The sequence below is a fragment of the Aulonocara sp. 'chitande type north' Nkhata Bay genome, linkage group LG12 (genome assembly GCF_057382095.1).
Source record: "Aulonocara sp. 'chitande type north' Nkhata Bay isolate Kocher_YH1m ecotype deep benthic linkage group LG12, A_spYH_male_GT1.1, whole genome shotgun sequence".
NCBI classification, from domain to species: domain Eukaryota; kingdom Metazoa; phylum Chordata; class Actinopteri; order Cichliformes; family Cichlidae; genus Aulonocara; species Aulonocara sp. 'chitande type north' Nkhata Bay.
Window position 1 is genome coordinate 11,621,203 of NC_141355.1, and position 20,500 is coordinate 11,641,702.

The following is a 20,500-nucleotide window of genomic DNA, read 5'->3' on the forward strand; positions in this document are numbered from 1 at the left end:
CACTTTAACCTAAACAAAATCTAAAACCTCTAGATTACGGAAGAAAACGACAGCGTTACCTGAAAATAAAAATTTTCTTTCAGATTTTTGGGTTTGTCCATTTGGTAAGCTTCTTTTCAAATTATGTTACGCTCCTCACGCATATATTTTTGTTAGTTTTGTTGAGTTAGCTGAGCTACGAGTCTGTATTTAATTTGTCACCTTATTTGTCACTACCAATTTTTAATAATAATAATAATAATAGCAGAGAAGACGATAAAGAAAATCAAATCATTAAAACTAATTAAATGGGAGGCAAAGGCCATGACGTTCACCCGGAAGTAGATCTCGTATGGTAGAACGCGCCATGGCCACTGCAGTAGTTTCTCACACAGCCTGTTAGCCGGTGATAAGCATAGCACAGGTCAGTGTTTCCTTTTGACAAGATTGGGACAGTAAGCGACAGCTGAGGGAAACTGCTCATCATGAGAAGTGTGCTGATGGTAGCGGAGAAGCCGTCCTTGGCTCAGGCCATTGCCAAAATCCTTTCTAAAGGTGGGTACAGAGTAAAAGCTGTGTCGATCAGCACGCAGTGGAAGTATGGTGGAGCCGAAATGAAATTGATTAGCTTTGATCGGCTGACTTTTTGCCGTTTGATTGGTTTTTGTTTTGTTTTTGTTGTTTCTTTCTTTGTTTTTTCAGAATACAAGGATTTTTTAAATCTGGGCACTCAGCATATATAAGCCTGGCTGGCCTGCTTGTCTTAATTAGAGTAATCCAAATGATGATTCCAGTGTTGGACTTGTTGGTTTGTTTCCTGTGTTTGCCTGTACTGCTAAATGACATATTATATACAATAGTTAAAGCAGTACTCTCTTTTTTTAGACACTCTTAGACTGGATCTCGAATTAAACAAAAGTGTTGTGATAACAAGGCTGTCAAAACACTACACATGGACACAGAATTGACACCGTATAATATAAAGTGTCTCAGATTGCTTTAATGAGCTGTTAACAGGTGTGTAATAACTGATAACCTTTTCAGTGTCTTCTGGAAAACAAGCACAATGAGTGAAATGGGCTATTTCTCAGTAAAATTGATGTGAAAACTATACTTTGTCTAAACAGTGGATGTTGGTGAAGTTTTCCAGTGGCCCAAGTTGACCATAGCATGCTCTGTTGTGTTCAGCTGTGTCTGGAGATGGCACATATACATGCCACAGTGATGAGCTCAAACTCCAGAGAGTAGCTGGCTGAGGGGAAGCAGCTGGGGTTCTTTTTGAGGACTGGCATCCTCAGGGATACGGGGATGGTCTCTAAACCAAATTCACTGTCGAGTCCCCTGCAGGAGTGGCCGGTGTGGCAGCTGGCCTCATGGATGACCTGAGGCACCCGGTTCAAGTCGATGTTTTCCCTGGTGAGAGATGAAGAGTAGGCCTATACTGTGAATCTGGATTTGGGCTTATCTGGATTTTCTGTACTACAAAGGTGGTTCACTTCTTACTGAGGTAATTCACCATGGTAACTCATGCTGTGAATCTAACCTGCTCTGGAGCAGGTTAAATTCCAGATTAGAAATCACCACCTACTGGCCAATCAGTTCTCCAGAAAATAGCATCAGCATCCCTGGAAGAGTAGGAAGGTGTTAAGTTTTTTAACCTTGTCTAATGTCTTTGTTTCCCCATTGAGCATCAGTAACTCAGACTCACAGACATACGCATGCAACAGCTTTTTTGCAGCTTTTTTTTTTTTTTTCATTTGTTATTCTTGAGTTTAGACATTTAAAATACGTAATTCCACTCTTCTAGTGATTTAAGGAATACCGGACTTCATTATTCATTCAGAAGTTTTCTGATGCTAAATTTTCTTTTGTCATTAATCAGCTTTTTCTAATTTAACTTTAAAGACGTTCAGGTACTTTCCAACTTTGAAACTTCTTCTGTGTGAACTTCAGCTTTCAACAGTTTTGCACTTTTGCTTTCAGGTGAATGATTCAATGTATTTCAGCTCATTCAAGATTTTTTAAACTAAATATTCAGCAATTATTACATTTCAGCTCAAACCATTCAGCTGTCAGCATTCACACTGCATTTTCTTCAGGAAATGCATTCTCTAGTTACACCTTGATCTGCAACAAACAAGAGGGATGTCCACGTCTCCCGTATTAGGCTGTGAGCCAGTGAGTTTTATTATTAAATGGATCGAGTTTAAAGATCCAGAGCTCTAATTTGTAGGGCTGCAGCTATCGGATATTCGAGTAATCTATCGATTATTCCATTGATTAATCACATAAGAATAACTTTTTTTTTGTTATTAATGAGCATTAATAAATATTCAAATTAGAAAAAAACACAGGTCTTTAAGAATGAACTACTCATTGGTTTCCATTTTTTTTTAAGAAACCATAATCTTAAATGTAAAAATATGTAAATAGTCTCAAGTACAGACAAAGGTCAAAGTCAAATAAAATAAAATATACAATATACTAAGGCATAAGAAATCTACCTTTACTCTGTCTTCTTGGAAGGCTTTCCGATGTTAATTGGAGGAATGTTGTTGTGCTGCTGAAAACAGATGTTATGGTGGTGTAGACATTTTTATTAATATTAATTACTGTCTAACCTAACAACCCTCAGCTCATGGCTCAGAGTGTAATGGCTCATTGGCTTGTGAAAAGTGTGGAGTTTTTAAAAAAATATATATTTTAATTATAAAAATTAAGATATTTAATTAATACAATAGTTTGTATTATTTCACTTTCGATCTGAAAAATGTTACGAAAGCCTCAACTTCTGCAGACATACTGGAGATTTTTCTCTGTGTAAAACAAACAGAGAAACAAAAAGCTACAAAAGTTGCTTTTCTTCGCAAAGTTTGTGCTTTAATGAAGGACTCCCGCAGCTTTTTCTGCTAATTTGTAAAGTTCCAATATGGAGAGATGCTTTTTCTTAGTACTAGACTTAACACTGCTGGATAGACCCATCCCATTCAACATTCTCTCAGCCAAGCAGAATCAGCATAAGAGTTTGCGTTGCAGGTTCCAGCACTTACACGTAGCTCCAGGTCGCAATGCTGCGCTCGTTGATGCGGGTGGGCAGGTTGACCAGCTGGCTGTGGTAGTCCTGCAGGCTGTACGTGCAGAAAGATTCGTCCACACACTGGCTGCTCAGTGACAGGGCCACGCACTGATGAAGGGCCAGCAGACACAGCAGAAAGACACGCAGCTGCTGAACACACAGTCAGCGAGTTTATGTTTTGATGGATTGATGAGTTTCTAATCGGTGAACCCAGACACATCACCAAGGTTTCTATACCTTCTAAAGGTGGCAAATGTAATACTGGTCTCCTATGATGGGATAGTTTTTGACTTTAGACTTCCTGTCCTACTTTGTAAGTTTTGGCTTCTTACAATTATTAAAGATTTTAGCGGAAGCCACGCTCATATTTCTTAAGGAAAAATATTATACAGGTGTCAAATATTCTGTCACCTCTAAGTTAAAAAACACGCAGCGCTACTTTTGCCTTGACATAATTTTGGAAGTTGGTTTGAAGTAGATAAGGTCACCCTGTTCAGTTCATCAGGTGTGACTGGGTCCTTTATCTAATTTGTCCACAGAAGGTAAATGGGTCCCACACTGAGCCTTGTTCTGCCAGGAGTTGTTAAACTCCTGCCTGTTAAAAGATTTCCTCACCACCACTTCACTGTGCCTGTTCATGGTGGGTTGTTGTGGTTCTCTCTCTTACATTGTCTGGCTCTCAAGATTGATCACATACAGCGATGTTACAGGGTTGCTCTTTTCTTTTTTACTGACTTACTTTACTTGAACAACACTCCCTACATTATCAGAGACCCAGCTTTTAATTACTATTATATTAGGAAATCTGGCATAACCTCTTCCTATTGTACAAATTACTTATTCTGAGCTACTGGTAGATATTGCCAGTCAGGTGAATAACATTCCTGTACTGGTCTTTAAAAAATGGACTCACAGAAATGCTGTAGTGGGTTCAGCATACAAATGTTTTTCTTTTTGTAATAGATTCATACACTTAACTTGTGCAGTCAGGATATGCAGATATTTGAACACCGCTATAGATGTCTAATAAAGTAAGTATGTAGAAAATAGGGGTGGGATTTTAAAAATTGATTTTCTAATTCAAATCGATTTTAGTTTGAATAATGCAATATCGATTTTTAAATATAAATGTATTTTGCCAGAAACGCCAGAATCTCAGGTTAAACCTCACAAAACTATTTCAACAACCACCAAACGGCTAAAACAGCAATTGAGAGCAGGTAAACAGATGTAAACACAAAGCACAGCTCATTCATGTCTGCGGACATGCAGTGGGGTGCTGAAAGCTGACATCTCACACATTCAGAAGCTGCCAGTTTGAACCAGCAGCAAAAGAAGAGCAAAAGTACGCTTCATGTTTGAAAAACATTTTCACTGCTCTCTCACAGTGTGCTCAAGAGACCAGTTTACCATCAATAATCTCTGTTTTCTGCATTATTTGCTTGCTTTTTACGCACCAGTATACTGTTGATTGCACGCTGTCACCCGCCATTTTTTATTTATTTTTCCCAAACCGACCTCCGATAAGAGAGCCTAATTTCTGCGGTTCAATACCAAAGAAATTTAAGCTTTTACAAAATATGCTTAGATTGCAAAACACTTGGCTATTTCTCTTATAAAACCTCTGTAACTTTGCTCTGATTTTCACTTCAGCAGCATTGGGTAATGTTCATATACTGACTTGTGGTTTTCTTCAGTTTTTTAACTACTGCAGAATCTTTTTAAGGGTTATCTGCTATAAAAGCCAGGCCAAGAAAATCTACTTTATTTTTTTCTGTGTTTTATCCTCAGTCACTTTGATAAAAAGGCATCTGCTGTGATGCTTGCACCTCTAAAGTCTTACAATTGTCAGCTTTGTTTTTATACATATATAAAAATATGGATATGTACTGATAAGTAATAAGAATTATAATATTTCTGACTGTCTGAGTCAAAATCAAATCAATTCAGTTATAGAAATCTGTGACGATATCCAGCTCTAATAGAAAATGAATGTTGTTTAATTTTACTAACCTGCAGATTGAATTAAATAGAGTTGAAAGATGTGAAAACATCCATAAATCTACTAGTGTGTTCCTTAAAGCCCATCTGAGTTTAACGTTGCTGTATGTCAGTCGGCATTACTAAAAACCAAAAAGGCAGCATACTTACCTGGAGCTGTTCCATGGCTTGACTGTTTGGCTGGAGTTAGGTGCAGTGGAGCTTCTTTGCCTTTCTTTGGTGGTCACTCTGTTCTTTGGCTTGGAGTCGATCTGTGAACTGTTTCTGGACCTACCTCTATATATGTGCCCTGTTCTTGGCTGGATTTCTGCTTGTGTGCATTGTTGATTGGGTTGTTCACCTCAAAGAGGCTGGGGTAGCTGTGTCTGTGTAGGGGGTGGGGAATATATTAGTTACTGTCATAATAGTTTGCGTACTGTCATTATAATTCAGCCTTGAGAGAGTCATTTTATTCATAAGGACATCAGCCTGTACCAGAAATTTCATGTAAGCAGGGAGAGGACGCTTGCTCACGACCACTTTGGCCTCGTGCTAATGGCTGCTTCTATGACTCATCAGCAATTAGACTACAGTATGAGAGAACAAAAAAGTGAAGTAACTTTTCTGTAAAGTTTTTGACCGTGATTCAGAAGTTCATTTTTAAATTGATTTCTAAATGTAAAATGCTCAGTAGAAAAAAAAAAAAAGCAAAACAAGTCATTTATTAATTCAGTTCAGTTTTATTTATACAGCACCCAGTCACAACAACAGTCACCTCAAGGCACTTTATGTTGTAAGGTAGACCTTACACCATAAAGACCCCAAACTAATACATCAGGATGTCAAGAGGGTGGTTAGGGTGGTGCAAGATATGCATGAGGGCAGATTGGTGATTACATCAGAGAAGTGCTCTGAGCCACTTCTTGTTTGCAGTGATGATGGACAGACTGACAGATGAGCTCAGACAGAAGTGTCTGTGGACTGTGATGTTTGCAAACACGTTGTGATCTGTAGTGAGAGTAGGGAGCAGGTGGACAAGATCTTGGAGAGTTTGGAGGTATGGTCTTGAAATTCCTATACAGTCTGGAGTGAAGACCATACCTCCAAACTCTCCAAGCCCATAGAAGAAAACGGAATGCAGGGTCGTGGAGGACATGCAGAGAGTTGGTGTGACAGAGGAGGATGCTAGAGATAGGATGAGATGGGATCTCCATAAAAGGAGCAGCAAAATGAAGGTGTAGGTGTTGACCTGTCAATTAAAATTCATCTGCTGTTTGAGCTGTTAAATTTGTATTAAGGCTTCTGGTTTTTTAACATGAACATTGAAATGTTTTGAATGACCTTATCTGTTTGTAATTATAATAAGATAACCGTGTAGCCTTTTTCATGCCTAATTTGCTCTCCTTTTTCTTTAGGAAACTGTACAAGTCGCAAGGGGCTCAATGGCGCATGCTCAGTGCACGAATACACCGGCATTTTCCAGGGCCAAACTGTACACTTTAAGATGACTTCTGTTTGTGGGCATGTGATGAGTCTCGATTTTATTGGTGGGTATCCTCCATGTTAGGTCTTGCTCAGCCTTGATCTAAATTTTCACTGTTTTTTTTTTCACCTCCTAATTTTACATGGGAGGAGTAATTAAAACAGATTATTAGGGACAGTTTTATAAAATAATACAGTTCAAAACGCCACAACTTATTGGTGTCAGATGATGAAGGGGTTATTTTCTGTGAAGCACCATTGTATAAAAAAAAGTGTCAGTCATTGTATTGTAGTACACTGCAGTGATCAAGTGATATGAACTGTATGGCTGATATCGGTCCACAGCAATAGTGTAGTGAATGTGAAGGATGTTGCACTTTTTCTTTATTTTCCAGGGAAATATAACAACTGGGACAAAGTAGACCCTGCAGAACTCTTTAGTAAAGCTCCTACTGAAAAGAAGGAGGCCAACCCTAAACTCAATATGGTCAAGTTTCTTCAGGTAGGTTGACCCATTAATTGGCTTTACAATACATCGGTACTAGTTGTTATGTGATTTCTTATTTTAATCAGATTAGAGTCTGGACTTTGATTAGTCACTCCAAAACCTATTTGGCTTTTTTTTTTTTTTTAGCTGTTCAGATGTAGACTTGCTGGTGTATTATTATGTTATCGATCTTGATGTAGTGTCTTTCCCTAATGTAAAGTGCCTTGAATGGTTTTGGATCATTGTCCTGCGGAATAACCCAACTGAGCAATACTTTTGAAGTTTTGGAGTTGGAGTTCAGTTGTAGGTTTTTTTCTATGTGTGGATAATAGCTCTCACCGTGGTTCACTTGAGTCCCAGAGCCTGAGAAATGACTTTGTTTCTGGGTGCCACAATACAAAAAACCCCATTATGTGTTGCTTTTTGAGATCTTTTAGCCTACTTGGTTTTATTTAAAAGATCTCTTGATTCAGTAGATCTGGCACTAATCAGGCTATCTGGCTAATCAAATTAAACTCAGCTTTCCAAAATGTAGTTAATCACATTTAATTCACTATCAACAAAGGGGCCAGGTATATTTGATAGATTTTGTTCCCTTAATAAATGAAATCATCATTTTAAAACTGCACTTTGTATTTATTTCAGGTTTTCTCTTTCTAATATAATTCTTTTGAAGATTTGAAACGTGTCACAGTTGCACAGCATACTAACAAATTTGGGAGGGTGCAAATATGTTTTCACTGCACTGCATTGTTAACCGTAAGTTTGTGGTATCATGTCAGGTTGAAGCCAGAGGCAGTGACTGTGTGGTTTTGTGGTTGGACTGTGACAAAGAAGGAGAGAACATATGTTTCGAGGTAATGCTGGTCACCACATCTGTTTCTTATTAGTACTCTCTATTAACATAAGGCTTTCAAACTTTTTGATAAAACTTATAGTTGTAGCTGTATCAGATGGCCTACAGTCATCCTTTAGTGACCTGGTACATGCTCAAGCTGCTGTCATTTAATTTTGTGTGCTCTTTCTAGTTTTGTCCTGTTCGTGTTCTTGATCTTTTTGTGCTGTTTGTTTCTGTGTTCTGCCTCACCTGTAATTCTCTTCAAGGTGCTGGATGCCATTCAGCCAGTGATGAATAAGGGAAGTGCCAGGAGTGTTTACCGTGCCAAATTCAGCTCCATTACTGACACTGACATCTGGAATGCTATGAACCGCCTTGGAGAGCCCAATCACAATGAAGCTCTGTCAGTAGATGCACGGCAAGAGCTGGATCTGCGTATTGGCTGTGCCTTCACCCGGTACACTGCTCTCTTCACCCACACACAGCTGTCTACTGATGTAGAAGGTTTCAAAATTACAATTCAAATAAATACCCTGGTGATACTGGAGCCTTATTGTCTCATCTCTCTATATACTGTACTGTATGTAGCAGAGATGACAATAAAGTTTACTTTGACTTTGACTTTGATTTCTCACGTAAGCTCAGAATTGTGTGATTAATCAAGCAGAAGAGGAAGGTTAGTTAAATACCACACTTTCAAACTGCACTAATTTAAAAAAAAAAAAAAAAAAGGGGGTCCCAAACTCAAAATGCCACAGAGCACTGTTTTTGTGTGATTTCACCTCCATCCAAAGCTTAGTTCATCTGGTCAGAGGTTTATGAAATTCCAGAATCTTTGAAAACATGGTTGATTACAGCTGATCAAAGATATTTATACTGTTCATTTAAGGTTTTTTTCTTGACTAAACTAATTTTCAGGTTCCAAACAAAGTATTTTCAAGGGAAATATGGCAATCTAGACTCTTCGTTAATCTCCTTTGGTCCGTGCCAGACCCCAACACTTGGCTTCTGTGTGGAACGCCATGACAAGATCCAGTCCTTTAAACCAGAGACTTACTGGGTCATCCAGGCAAAGGTAAACCATGACCTCAGTTTCCTGCCACACTGTCAAAGATTCCTTTCTGCTGTGCGGTATTGACAGAAATGATGTGCTTTGTTCAGGTTTTTAAAGGAAAGGAGAGTCCACTGACACTGGACTGGAACAGAGTTAGGGTCTTTGACAGAGAGGTGGGTCAAATGTTTGTCAACCTGGCGAAAACATCCAGGGATGCGCAGGTGAGTGCAAAAACCAGACTTTGTGGTTTGTAGATAATATTTTTTTATTGTACATGTGCTGTCTGACATTATGAAGGTCATGATTATTATTCCGTTTCCTGTTTCACCAAATATTAAATTAACTACAAAGACAAACGTCTGCTTTATAAAACATTTTCCAGTCAATCTGAATTATAATAAATTTAGGTCAGCTTGCTTAAGCAGGTGTCTGCTCTCTCTCACAGGTGGAGTTGGTGAGTAAGAAGGAGAAGACCAAGCAGAGGCCTCAAGCCTTAAACACAGTGGAGATGTTGAGAGTGGCTAGTTCTGCCTTAGGTATTTACATATGTATATTTACATTTACAGCTATTTATATTTACTTTTTCATGAGCTGTCATTTCTCCTGAGCATACAAATACACTGAGGGGATGGGTTTGTGGTTTTTCATGAGTCATGGATAGGAAAAACAATAGTTTTTTTTTTTCTTGTTTTGGTTTGTTTAATCTTTATGAAGTTTGAACTAAGAATGTTAAGCTTGATTAGATGAAACTGACTCAAATATAATTGAACACGTTTGGTTCCCTGGTGATTCTAAATTGATACATGTGTTGATGCAGGATGTGTTTTATGGATATGTGGTGTAGTGTAAAGTATTTTGAGTGATCGGAATAGGATATCCTTGGTGTATCTACTAGGAGGCTGAGGGGTATCCACTATTTTTAGCTACTGTGTTACGCACCGTGAGTTAAATTGTAATCAAATGTGCTTTATAAATAAAACTGTTATTGCCAATCGCCGCTTTACACAGCGTCCCAACTTCTTCGGAATTCGGGTTGTGAATATGGCTGCTATAACACTGACAGTTGTTCTGATCTTTGATTATTATGTTTGCAAAAATAAAATGATACTGTCTTTATATTTGATCCTTGTACTTTTAATATTGTTTCAATGAAAGGTAAGGGTCATGTACTGGAAAACCCACCTTACACTTTATCCTTTGCGATCGAGAGGAACAGTCACTTACTGGAGAGTATCTTCTGTTCTATTCTTACCTTATATCTAAACTTATCATAAAAAGTCTTTTGAATGGAATTTATATTCACAGGAATGGACTCAGGTTTTCTATTGTTTTAATGTTTAATGAGTTTGACCATCACACCCATTACTTATGTGACATAAGATATCTCAATGCATTTCTCTGTTAGATGATGTATTTCTTTGTACTTATTATATGTGGCATGAAAGACTGCTGGGTGTGCCCTTGTGGCAGCACAGGTGAATGAGTCTGTTAGAGAAGATGCTCCACTGCCTGTCCAGTAAATGGTGCAGATGGTGATCTGGGTTATACATAGATGGATAAGAGTTTGTTTAGTGACAGCCTCTATGCCATAGTTTCAAGTGTGTCCAGTTTGCAGCCAATCACATCCAGCCTTCCTCATCGGTGTACTCTGTCTGCTGGAAGAAAAAATGTGAAAGAATTAAAGAGAAAAAGGATGTGATAAAGGATGTGATATTATGTTTCAGGCATGGGTCCCCAGCATACTATGCAGATTGCTGAGCGCCTATATACACAGGGCTACATCAGCTACCCACGTACCGAGACGACCCACTACCCAGCAAACTTCGACCTGAAGGGAACACTGAAGCAGCAGACCAACAACCCCTTCTGGGTAGAAGAGGTGAGTACATTCATTCAAGGCTGCTCATATGTGTATACATAAAGTGATTCATTCAATTCAGTTCAATTCAATTCTATTCACACAACCCCAAATCGCAACAACAGTCACATCAAGGCAATCCTACAGTAGTACAAAGAAAGAGCCACTTAGAAATTAATGTGATTGAAAATGATAAAAGGTTTTTTTAATTTTTCATCAGGTAAAAGCTCTGCTTTCAACTGGAATAAACCAACCCAGGAAGGGCACTGATGCTGGAGATCATCCACCTATTACTCCCATGTGTGCTGCCACGGAAGCAGAACTAGGTGAGCAATACAGGCAAATAACTGAACAATATCACCTCTTTTTATGATACACCTCTATTTATATAGGGCATGCCTTCAAGGAGCAATGAGCAATATTGTAGACATATTTTCTGTTAGTCAATCTAGGAAATGTTAGGTTAATAAAGAGTTTGAATATTCAAAGCCCTATATATAACATGTTAGGATGTCTGATGGTTATTATAGTTAAAATATTATTATAGTTAAAATAAAAAATATCCTTTGTTGTGGAATTTGTGAATTTGGTTTAAAAAAGCAATTTGTCACAAATTAATGATGGTTTGGGCATTTTTATTGAGGCGAGTCAACAGATTTCAAAAGCAACCTGTGCACAAAGCTTGTCATCATTTAGAAGCATTAGGTGCTCTAAAATCTCACAAATGATAGTAGTTGAAAACTTCACACAGTTGGCTGTAGTTCAGTTGATAGAGCAGATCACTTGCTAATCTTAAGTTTGGTGGTTTGACCCAGTCTGCATGCCCCAAGTTGCTCTCTGATGCATCTGACAGAGTATGAATGTGTGCATGTTTTGATAGAAAGCACTTAAAGAGTAGAAGAAAGTGCTTGTTTGAGTGGGTGAAATGTTGTATAAAAATGGCTTTGAATGCTCTGGGGGAGTGCTATATGTAAGAATCAGTCCATTTAACTTGAACTCTTAAATTCTCTCTAGCACAGGGGTGGGCAATTAATTTTCCCACAGGGCCACTGCATGACTAACTGGTAGATGGTAGCACCAATAAGATGAACTCAGTTCTTTTTACAAACTGTTACTATTAAGATTAGATGTTACAAATATTCAACAAAAATGAGCAACAGGCATAGTAAAATCAATAACTGTGTGAAAAAATGTCCTGAAAGTGGGTCAGCTATCCTTTAAAAAATTAATTAATTAAACAGGAATTTTTATTTTCAATATATACATACACACTATTCCCTACCTGCTAGCATATTAGACCCTGCTGTTATGTGATTGTCTCAGAGGCATCTTTGCACAGCCTGCACCTGGCATCTTGCTTGCTGTGGTAGACCCCAGCCTCTATCGACTTCGTGCTTCACTTTTAAGTTGTGCTGTATTGTGTACTGTGCTGCCACCATTAGTGCCTCTGTGTTTCAGTTTAGCTTTCTCCAGGTGTCAGTAGGATTTTTCAATATCAGCCACTTCTTCTGTCTGCCAGTGGTACATACCATGCAGGGGCCTGTCCGTCGATAATGGTTTCACTTCTTGCTCCTCTTCGTTCATTAGTCACCTCCTCTCCATGAATGCCTCCATCGATGCCAGGTGTGAATGACACATTGTCTTATTGACAATGGTCACAGCTGATCATGTGCTTGGTGAATACCACAGACAGCAGAAACCCAAGAATGAAGGGGAGCAATAAGAGAAACCATTATTGAAGGACAGGCCCCAGCGTGGCAGACAGAAGAAGCCAGTCTTGTTAATGATCTGGCTGAGGGGGTTCAAGGTTATGCAGAACAACAGTGGGGACAAGGCACCTCCTTGGTACATCCCGGACTTGGTGGTGACTTGTGCTATTGATTTGAAGTTGTCCCTGTTGAATCGCTGATGAATCTTAGGGTCCTGTTGATCTTGTATATTTCTAGGCATTCCAAGATCCATGTGGAAGGCACTGAGTCATAGGCTTTCTTGTAGTCAATCCAGGTAGTGCACAGGTTGGTCAGTCTGGTCTTACAGTCTCAGGCAACTGCTCTTTCTACCAGGAGCTGGTGTTTTGCCCCTCTGGTGTTTCCTTTCTGTGTCCTACTCACGTACTGAGCCATGTGCCTTTTCATCTTAGCCACCATGATGCTTGACAGGAGCTTCCATGTGGTACTGAAACAGGTATATTAAAGGACTCGTCCCATCCCAGTAACAAACTGTTTCAACTTCTGCAATGAGGCAGAAGGTTCCGCACCATGGGGGCAAAAATCACGAGACTCTAGTAGCTTCTGTCCTCTGGTCCTAAATCAGAATGTGCCCCCACTCCCCTCACAGTATCCATAAGTGACTGAAACAGGACCTTATATTGTATTCTTGTCACAGAACTTTCATGGTCATATTTCATATCGTATCTGATTCATTTTTATGTTACATGCTGCTAGACTGATCATGCTGCTTCACTACTGTGTATACTACTCTGGTCACTTGTTTTAATTGCACTGCTCTGTCAATACATTACTGTGCTAATATGGCACAAGACACACTATTCTAAAAAGTATTTGAAATTGAATAACCCAACATCTAACAGTGTGAAGTTATTACACTGTAGAATATTAGAATAGTACATCAATAACTATGTATACCCAAATGTGTTCTTTTCTTCCCACAGGAAGTGATGGCTGGCGGCTATATGAGTACATTACCCGGCATTTTATTGCCACTGTAAGTCAAGACTGCAAGTACCTACAAACCACTATAGAGTTCAGCATTGGCACAGAGGCTTTCTCATGTAGTGGAAGAACCCTTATATCACCAGGTAAACATAGATGATTGTTTTGCAGAATTTTGCAGTACTTACCTGCAGTAAACCATTGCATTGTATTAACATCATTGTTTGCTTAGTGTATGGAGTAATTGCTTGTGACTATGTAGCTGTCAAAGGTGCCTTATGACATCATAAACTTTGCTTATAGCCAGACTCTGTGATTGTATGCCCTTTTGGTGTAGACAAGATACAGACCACATGGTGGCACTATTCAGATGGAGTTTTTAGGATTTGACACCTGTCTATATTTTGTGGTTCTTCATAACTATTTTAGAATACAGCTGCAAATAATGTCAGTAGTGAGTCCTTAATCAGCTTTCTGAGTCCGTGAACGATGGCCTGACATTGTGCTTTAGAGCTGCTTGATTAAGAATTTACTGCTTCATTAAACATAGTCTCACCCATACTTCTTACCCAGATGCAGGAAAACAGGCCCAAACTGCAACAGTATTTCCCTTTCTTCCAACAAAATTTTTATCATTTAAACGTGCAGTCATGTGGAAGAAAAATTTACATGAGTCTATGCATCTCAGGCTTGAGTGTTCTTTTTGCAGAGCAGTACTTTGTTCCCCCATAGTCTAGTCGCTTTGCTGATATGATGAGTGACAAGAATCCTGCAGAAATGTTTTTTGTTAATGTTGTGTACACTTCCTTTAAACATGTCTTGGGAAGATCAAACCTTAATAGATCTTTACATTAAGAAAGGATCTATTTGTCTACTCCTCTGACTTGTATAACAATCAGATTATGGCTTAGATCTTCAGTGCAGAGTAGGGCTGGCAATATGGCCTAAAATCCATATCGCGGTATAATTTGAAGCATGTGCGGTAACGATATATATCGCGATATATTCTTTTCTTCTGTATAACGTATTTTCCACACTTTAAGGCACCAGAGATGGGCAGTAACACGTAACACGTTACTGTAATCTGATTACTTTTTTCAAGTAACGAGTAAAGTAAGGGATTACTATTGCAAAAACGGTAATTAGATTACCGTTACTTCCCTGTAGGAACACTGCGTTACTTAAACCGTGATTTTTTTATTTATTTTTTTGCGAGAATGTCTCATGACAATGACGTAAGCGAGTGCGACGTTCGTGACAACAGCTGTGTGCAGATCAACAATGGATAATATATCGAGTGCGGGAGAGAGTATGAGCATGCAGCATTTAAAGCGTGGAAGTACTGACCTTATTTTGAGTTTGATTCCATAAAAAGTGACAAAAACATTTGCGTCCATTGTGCGTGGGAAGAAAACTTCTTTTTACAGCAAAAAAAACCCCTAAACAAGCACCGAGTGTGCAACGACGTAATGGGAAATTCACAGAGAAACTCGCGGATTCTTCAACTGACCACTGCGGCACACCTGCACCAGGGCAAACCTCCGCCAACCCCACTCCTGCTTTACAGGTGAAAATAGAGCAAAAGGACCGCTGAGTCTTTGATTTTATTTATTTTCTGCTGTGTTTTACTTGCATCTATTTGAAAGTGTAAACACAAAAAAATGTTGTCTGTGAAGGTTCTCAGTCATCCAGGTCATCGTAGTCAAAGGAGCTTGCAAAGAAAAGCGTCTGGACTTCTTTAAGTTGCGAGAAGCTAAAATCCTCTTTCGAGGATGCCAATGTTCACATTTTGGACAGAGAGGACAGATGGTTTGAAAGAGGAGTGAAAGAAGCCATCTATGTCCACTGTGAGCGACCATCTTTGAACAGAGGCGGGGGTTTACGACACCAACTCTCTGCCATCTATAATCCAGTTTTGAGATCCCTTCCCAGACGCCTTAACGCCCACTTACATCCTGGGCCAGCTGACCTCAGGAATTCGCATGATAAGATGGGGCCAGGTTTCACAATGAGCTCACCCGAAACTCTGGCTGATTGGGACTAGAGATGGCACAATACCACTTTTTTATGTCCGATACCGATATCATAAATTTGGATATCTGCCGATACCGATATGAATCCGATATAGTGTTTTTTTAATCAACAAAACTGTTTTTTAAATATCTTGCTGCATTTTGTATAAGTTCATACTCAAGTTTAAAACAACAACTACACCAAAGCTATTCTGTTATACCTGTATGCAAAAAAAAAAAATTCATAGTTCAGCAATACTGATCAATCTAATAAACTTAAACCTACACCATCCTCCCTATTCTGGTATTTTAAAGAGTACTTAGCATAAATATTAAGCAACCTAACTAATAGGGTTCCAACTCCCAGCAACAACAAAAATAAATAAATAAAAAATAGGGAACCACCCCTCACGCTCCACCTCATGATGCTTAATCGACGTAATCAACCTTAATTTGATGCAGTGTGAAAAAAAAAATACACAGAAATCAATTCTTTTTCAAGAAATATTAAATAGATTCAACATCTTTCTTCAACAAAATTGCAGACTGCACAGATGGTACCTTCCCAAAGGAAAAAGTACTATAGCTTACTAGGGTATATTAGACTTAACAGTTACTATATACAAGAATGGACTTCTATACATTTTACATCAGATTAAAACTTTGGGTGTAAGATTCAGATAAATATTAAATAATTAAAAGCTCGACATTTTAAATGAGAATAAGAAAGAAAAGTATGTCTTTGTGCCCCCTTTTCCCTGTTAATGCCCTATCGGCCCCCCTGGCTAAACTTTGCTAGATCCGCCCCTGCACAGTTACCAGCGTCAGCTGTAGAAAAAGATCCTGGAGTAGAAAGTAATAATAAATAAATTCTAACAACAGCTGATCAAGCTTAAACGTGCTGCTGTTGTTTAGTCGCTGGTTTCCTCTGTCTGGTGCAAAGTGGGCCAAAAGCAAACAAGAGACAAACAAGAGTCGCGACAGAAAAGCCGATCAGCTGATCATTAAGCAGTTTCATGATTGAAGTAGCAGCCGGAGAGCGAGAGGCAGTCGCTCGTTAAGCTTAACGCAGGAATGCTTTACAGACAGACATTCAGAGATGGACTTACACACTTGCTTTACTTCTCTCGGGGATAACTTTGTCGGAGATGAAATGCCGGGTTGCTAGCGAAGCTCCAAATGCTATCCAGACCACCGACAGGTCCCGCATGCCACAGCCGCTCTATCACGTGATGCATACTGCTCCGACGTGCTAACGTTCTGAGGTGAGTTACAGCGTGTTGCAAGTTTTGTGAGGTGCTTTCGTGATATTTAATGGATCGGATTACATTTTTTATTTTTCTCCGATATCCGATCCAGTAATTTAGGTCAGTATCGGACCGATACCGATACGTAATATCGGATCGGTCCATCTCTAATTGGGACCCACGCCCAGTTTCACACCTTGGCTCAGGCGATTAGAGGATCATCAGGGGGTCCTTTTCTCCCTCTGTGGGGGGGGGTTACTCCCACTAGGTTTATATCTGGGACTCTCCACCATTTGACCTTAGAACTGAAGAAGCTTCTCGGATGAGAGGTGAAACATCTTCAAGCAACTTAAAGAAGTCCAGACGCTTTTCTTTGCAAGCTCCTTTGACAAAAAATTTTTATTTTATGTGCTGGAATGTGCAGAAAATAGGTTTAAATGTTAAACTAATTTCTTCAAGTCAGAGAATGGTGCATATAATTAAATTTTTCGCTTGATGCATAAAGTTAAAAGATTAAAACTGATAAAAACAAGTTTAAAAAAAAGAGACTTTTCCATTTGATTACATTTTGTATGATGGATTATGCAGAAAAAGTAGAATTGGGCTGAAAGATCTATCGCTTTATCACCTATTCAGGTTGTAAATCGGGTTTTTAAAAAGTGACTAAGTAATTAATTACTTTTGAAAATAAGTAATCAGTAAAGTAACGGGATTACTTTTTGGGGAAGTAATCAGTAATTAGTTACTGATTACTTTTTTCAAGTAACTTGACCAACACTGTAAGGCACACTTAAAATCCTTTAATTTTCTCAAAAATTGAGAGTGTGCCTTATGTATGAATTCTGGTTGTGCTTACTGACCTCGAATCGATTTTGGCGTGCAGAAATCTGTTAAAAAATGTTTTAGTACAACTTTGGTAAGCCGCATTGCTTGATGGATTGTCAGAGCATTACGGCTGCCGTAGTGAGGAGCTTCGCGGAGTAATCTGGGTCCAAAACTCCGTCTCTTCAGGTCCCTAAGTCAAACGAACACTGAGAGTTAAACACGGTCTAAATTCTTTAATCTTTAATAAAATCATCAGCGTTGCTGCTTTACCAGGTGTAACAATTAAGTTTAACATCCATGCATCCATGAAAACAGAATTTATTAAATTTAACGGAGTTAGAAGTTAACAGGAAGTTAGCTCGCTAGTTTACAGCTAAACATAACATACCATGTTCTGACTGAGAGACTTTTGAAACTAGTTAAAACGTACAGCTCTGCTACCACTTCCGACATAAATGAAGACAGAAAACTAAACAGCAAGGGCGTTTGCAGGGTTACTGAAGTTGGACTGCCTGGTATATAATGTTGTGCTACGTGATTGCTAGTGACACAGCTATATTAGCATAATATTAGCACAGTGAAGCTGGAGGATGAACGCCAACTTTTTTTCCCACGTTAACATTTATTAACTTTTTTTCCTACTCAATAAATGTTAACGTGACGGATTCTGGTGGTCAGGGACAAATGCAATCGCATAGCAGGATGCTATACATGGGGCAAACTTCAGTCAGGAGAAGAACTGAGATTATTTATCCACAATACAAGGTTAGTTATTAATATACTGCAACAATATGGGAATAAAACAGCTGCGAGAGAATTCAACATTAATGAATCAATGTTACGGAAGTGGAGGAAGCACAGTTTTTAGCTTTCCCCATATTTCAAAAAGTGCTTCATCTCTTTGCTATGACTGTCCCCCGGCATAATTTGTAGATGATAGTGGTTGCTACAACTACTGTTTTGGTCGGAAGCATCGCAGCTGTAGCAGCTTGATGACATCATCATCATGCGCTATCGCGGTACCGATATCGTTGGCCAAATTTATATCGTTTCTATCGTATATCGTTTATATCACCCACCCGTAGTGAAGAGATTTGTGAACATTAAAGAATTACCACGCCTGCAGCAAGCTAATCCTTGCTAAATGTGCATTTTGTTTTCAGGTTACACGACTGTAATGCCATGGCAGGGCATCCCTCTGGAAGAGTCCATACCAGTATGTGAGCGTGGAGACACTTTCTCAGTAGATGAGATCAAGCTGATAGAAAAGCAAACCAGCCCACCAGACTACCTGACTGAGGCTGAACTCATCACCCTCATGGAGAAACATGGCATTGGTATACTTAAATACTTTTTAAATAATTTAAGCAACAAGCTGGAGTTCAAGTATCTCGGGGTCTTGTTCGCGAGTGATGGGAGAAGGGAGCCGGAGATCGACAGACGGATTGGGGCTGCAGCTGCAGTAATGCGGACGCTGCACCGGTCCGTCGTGGTGAAGAGGGAGCTGAGTATAAAAGCGAAGCTCTCAATTTACCGGTCGATCTACGTCCCTACCCTCACCTATGGCCACAAGCTGTGGGTAGTGACCGAAAGAACGAGATTGCGGATACAAGCGGCAGAAATGAGCTTCCTCCGAAGGGTGGCTGGCCTCTCCCTTAGAGATAGGGTGAGAAGTTCGGCCATTCGGGAGGGGCTCAGAGTAGAGCAGCTGCTGCTCCACATCGAAAGGAGCCAGCTGAGGTGGTTCGGGCATCTGACAAGGATGCCCCCTGGGCGCCTCCTGGGTGAGGTGTTCCAGGCATGTCCCACCGGGAGGAGGCCCCGGGGCAGACCCAGGACACGCTGGAGAGATTATATCTCTCGGCTGGCCTGGGAACGCTTTGGTATTCCCCCGGACAAGCTGGAGGAGGTGGCCGGGGAGAGGGAGGTCTGGGCCTCTTTGCTTAGGCTGCTGCCCCCGCGACCCGGCCCCGGACAAAGCGGATGAAGATGGATGGATGGATGGATGGAAGCAACAAGCTGCCTGTGCACATTGCTTAATTTAAACTCAGCTGTTCGCTTAGATGGAAAGCTGGTCTGTGTCCAGGAAATGGACCTGCTGTGGGTTATCACTTCATGTCTGGTCATATTTTAATTGTGTGGTATTTGGGAAGCAAGGCAGAAACGGATTGCAGATGCCAGTCACCCAGTCTGTCATCTCTATTGCATGGATGATTCATTAATCTTTCTGCTCATTACACATGTTTATTATATCTTTGAGGACAACCTTTGAGGACTTAATGCATGACAGCAGTTCTTTGGCTGTAAATTCTGAAAACAGTCTTATAGATGTTGGTCTTTGTCCTCCCCCCAGGAACTGATGCTAGTATCCCAGTCCACATCAATAACATCTGCCAGAGGAACTATGTGACAGTTGAGAGTGGACGCAAGCTGAAACCAACCAACTTAGGCATAGTCCTGGTACATGGCTACTACAAGATAGGTCATTTGCTTAAGTTACCTTTGTATTCTCTTACTCTTGTAATGAATTTGTGCTTGGTCAGTAGTGGAGGGTTTCTGGAACATAACTGATTTATCTTTGGATGCTATGGCAACTAATGCAGGTACTTGAATATAACCAAATACCTGCAGGATATAGGACCAGACAGAGTGGTTTATAGAGCTAATAAAATACAAGATTATTATTAATGCAAATTTAATTGTGTTTTTCTCAGATGCAGAACTGGTGCTTCCCACTATACGCAGTGCTGTAGAAAAGCAGCTTAACCTTATTGCGCAGGGTAAGGCCAACTACCATCAGGTCCTACAGCACGCCCTGGATATCTTCAAGAGGAAGTTTCACTACTTTGTTGACTCCATTACCAGTAAGTCCAGTGAAACCACAGGAACGCAGTGTCACAAGTTCCTTAAAGGGATTATTGATTATTATTATTGGGATTATTATTGGTAGCTGTGGCTCAGAACAGGTTGTTTGCTAATCTGAGGAAATG

General features: G+C 39.7%; 2 protein-coding genes across 8 annotated transcripts in view; one reads left to right on the forward strand and one right to left on the reverse strand.

Moving 5' to 3' along the window:
* The window catches only part of top3b (DNA topoisomerase III beta), a 52,205-nt gene that overhangs the window by 23,174 nt on the left and 8,531 nt on the right, over positions 1–20,500 (forward strand). For 2 of the 6 annotated variants that reach the window (XM_086313559.1, XM_086313558.1), the window contains exons 2-14: positions 6,451–6,582; positions 6,913–7,019; positions 7,787–7,861; positions 8,109–8,299; positions 8,761–8,917; positions 9,004–9,117; positions 9,342–9,432; positions 10,621–10,775; positions 10,975–11,080; positions 13,426–13,572; positions 18,674–18,847; positions 19,864–19,992; positions 20,225–20,374. In XM_086313559.1, coding sequence (XP_086169685.1) covers positions 6,540–6,582; positions 6,913–7,019; positions 7,787–7,861; positions 8,109–8,299; positions 8,761–8,917; positions 9,004–9,117; positions 9,342–9,432; positions 10,621–10,775; positions 10,975–11,080; positions 13,426–13,572; positions 18,674–18,847; positions 19,864–19,992; positions 20,225–20,374 — 1,639 coding nt within the window. In that variant the 5' untranslated portion in view covers positions 6,451–6,539. Of the gene's footprint in view, positions 1–300; positions 535–1,198; positions 1,487–6,450; positions 6,583–6,912; positions 7,020–7,786; positions 7,862–8,108; positions 8,300–8,760; positions 8,918–9,003; positions 9,118–9,341; positions 9,433–10,620; positions 10,776–10,974; positions 11,081–13,425; positions 13,573–18,673; positions 18,848–19,863; positions 19,993–20,224; positions 20,375–20,500 lie in introns of those variants that run through there. The other 4 variants (XM_086313555.1, XM_086313560.1, XM_086313556.1 and 1 more) reach the window with 4 other exon arrangements.
* Positions 944–5,320, reverse strand: LOC147316997 (uncharacterized). 2 transcript variants are annotated; one of them, XM_086313564.1, is made up of 3 exons: positions 5,207–5,320; positions 3,030–3,202; positions 944–1,392 (listed from the first exon to the last, which is right to left on the reverse strand). In XM_086313564.1, the coding sequence occupies exons 1-3, from the start codon at positions 5,219–5,221 to the stop codon at positions 1,164–1,166; spliced, it is 417 nt and encodes a 138-aa protein (XP_086169690.1). In that variant the 5' UTR covers positions 5,222–5,320; the 3' UTR covers positions 944–1,163. The 2 variants fall into 2 exon arrangements, with proteins under 2 accessions (XP_086169690.1, XP_086169689.1); XM_086313563.1 differs by having other exon boundaries at positions 3,030–3,205.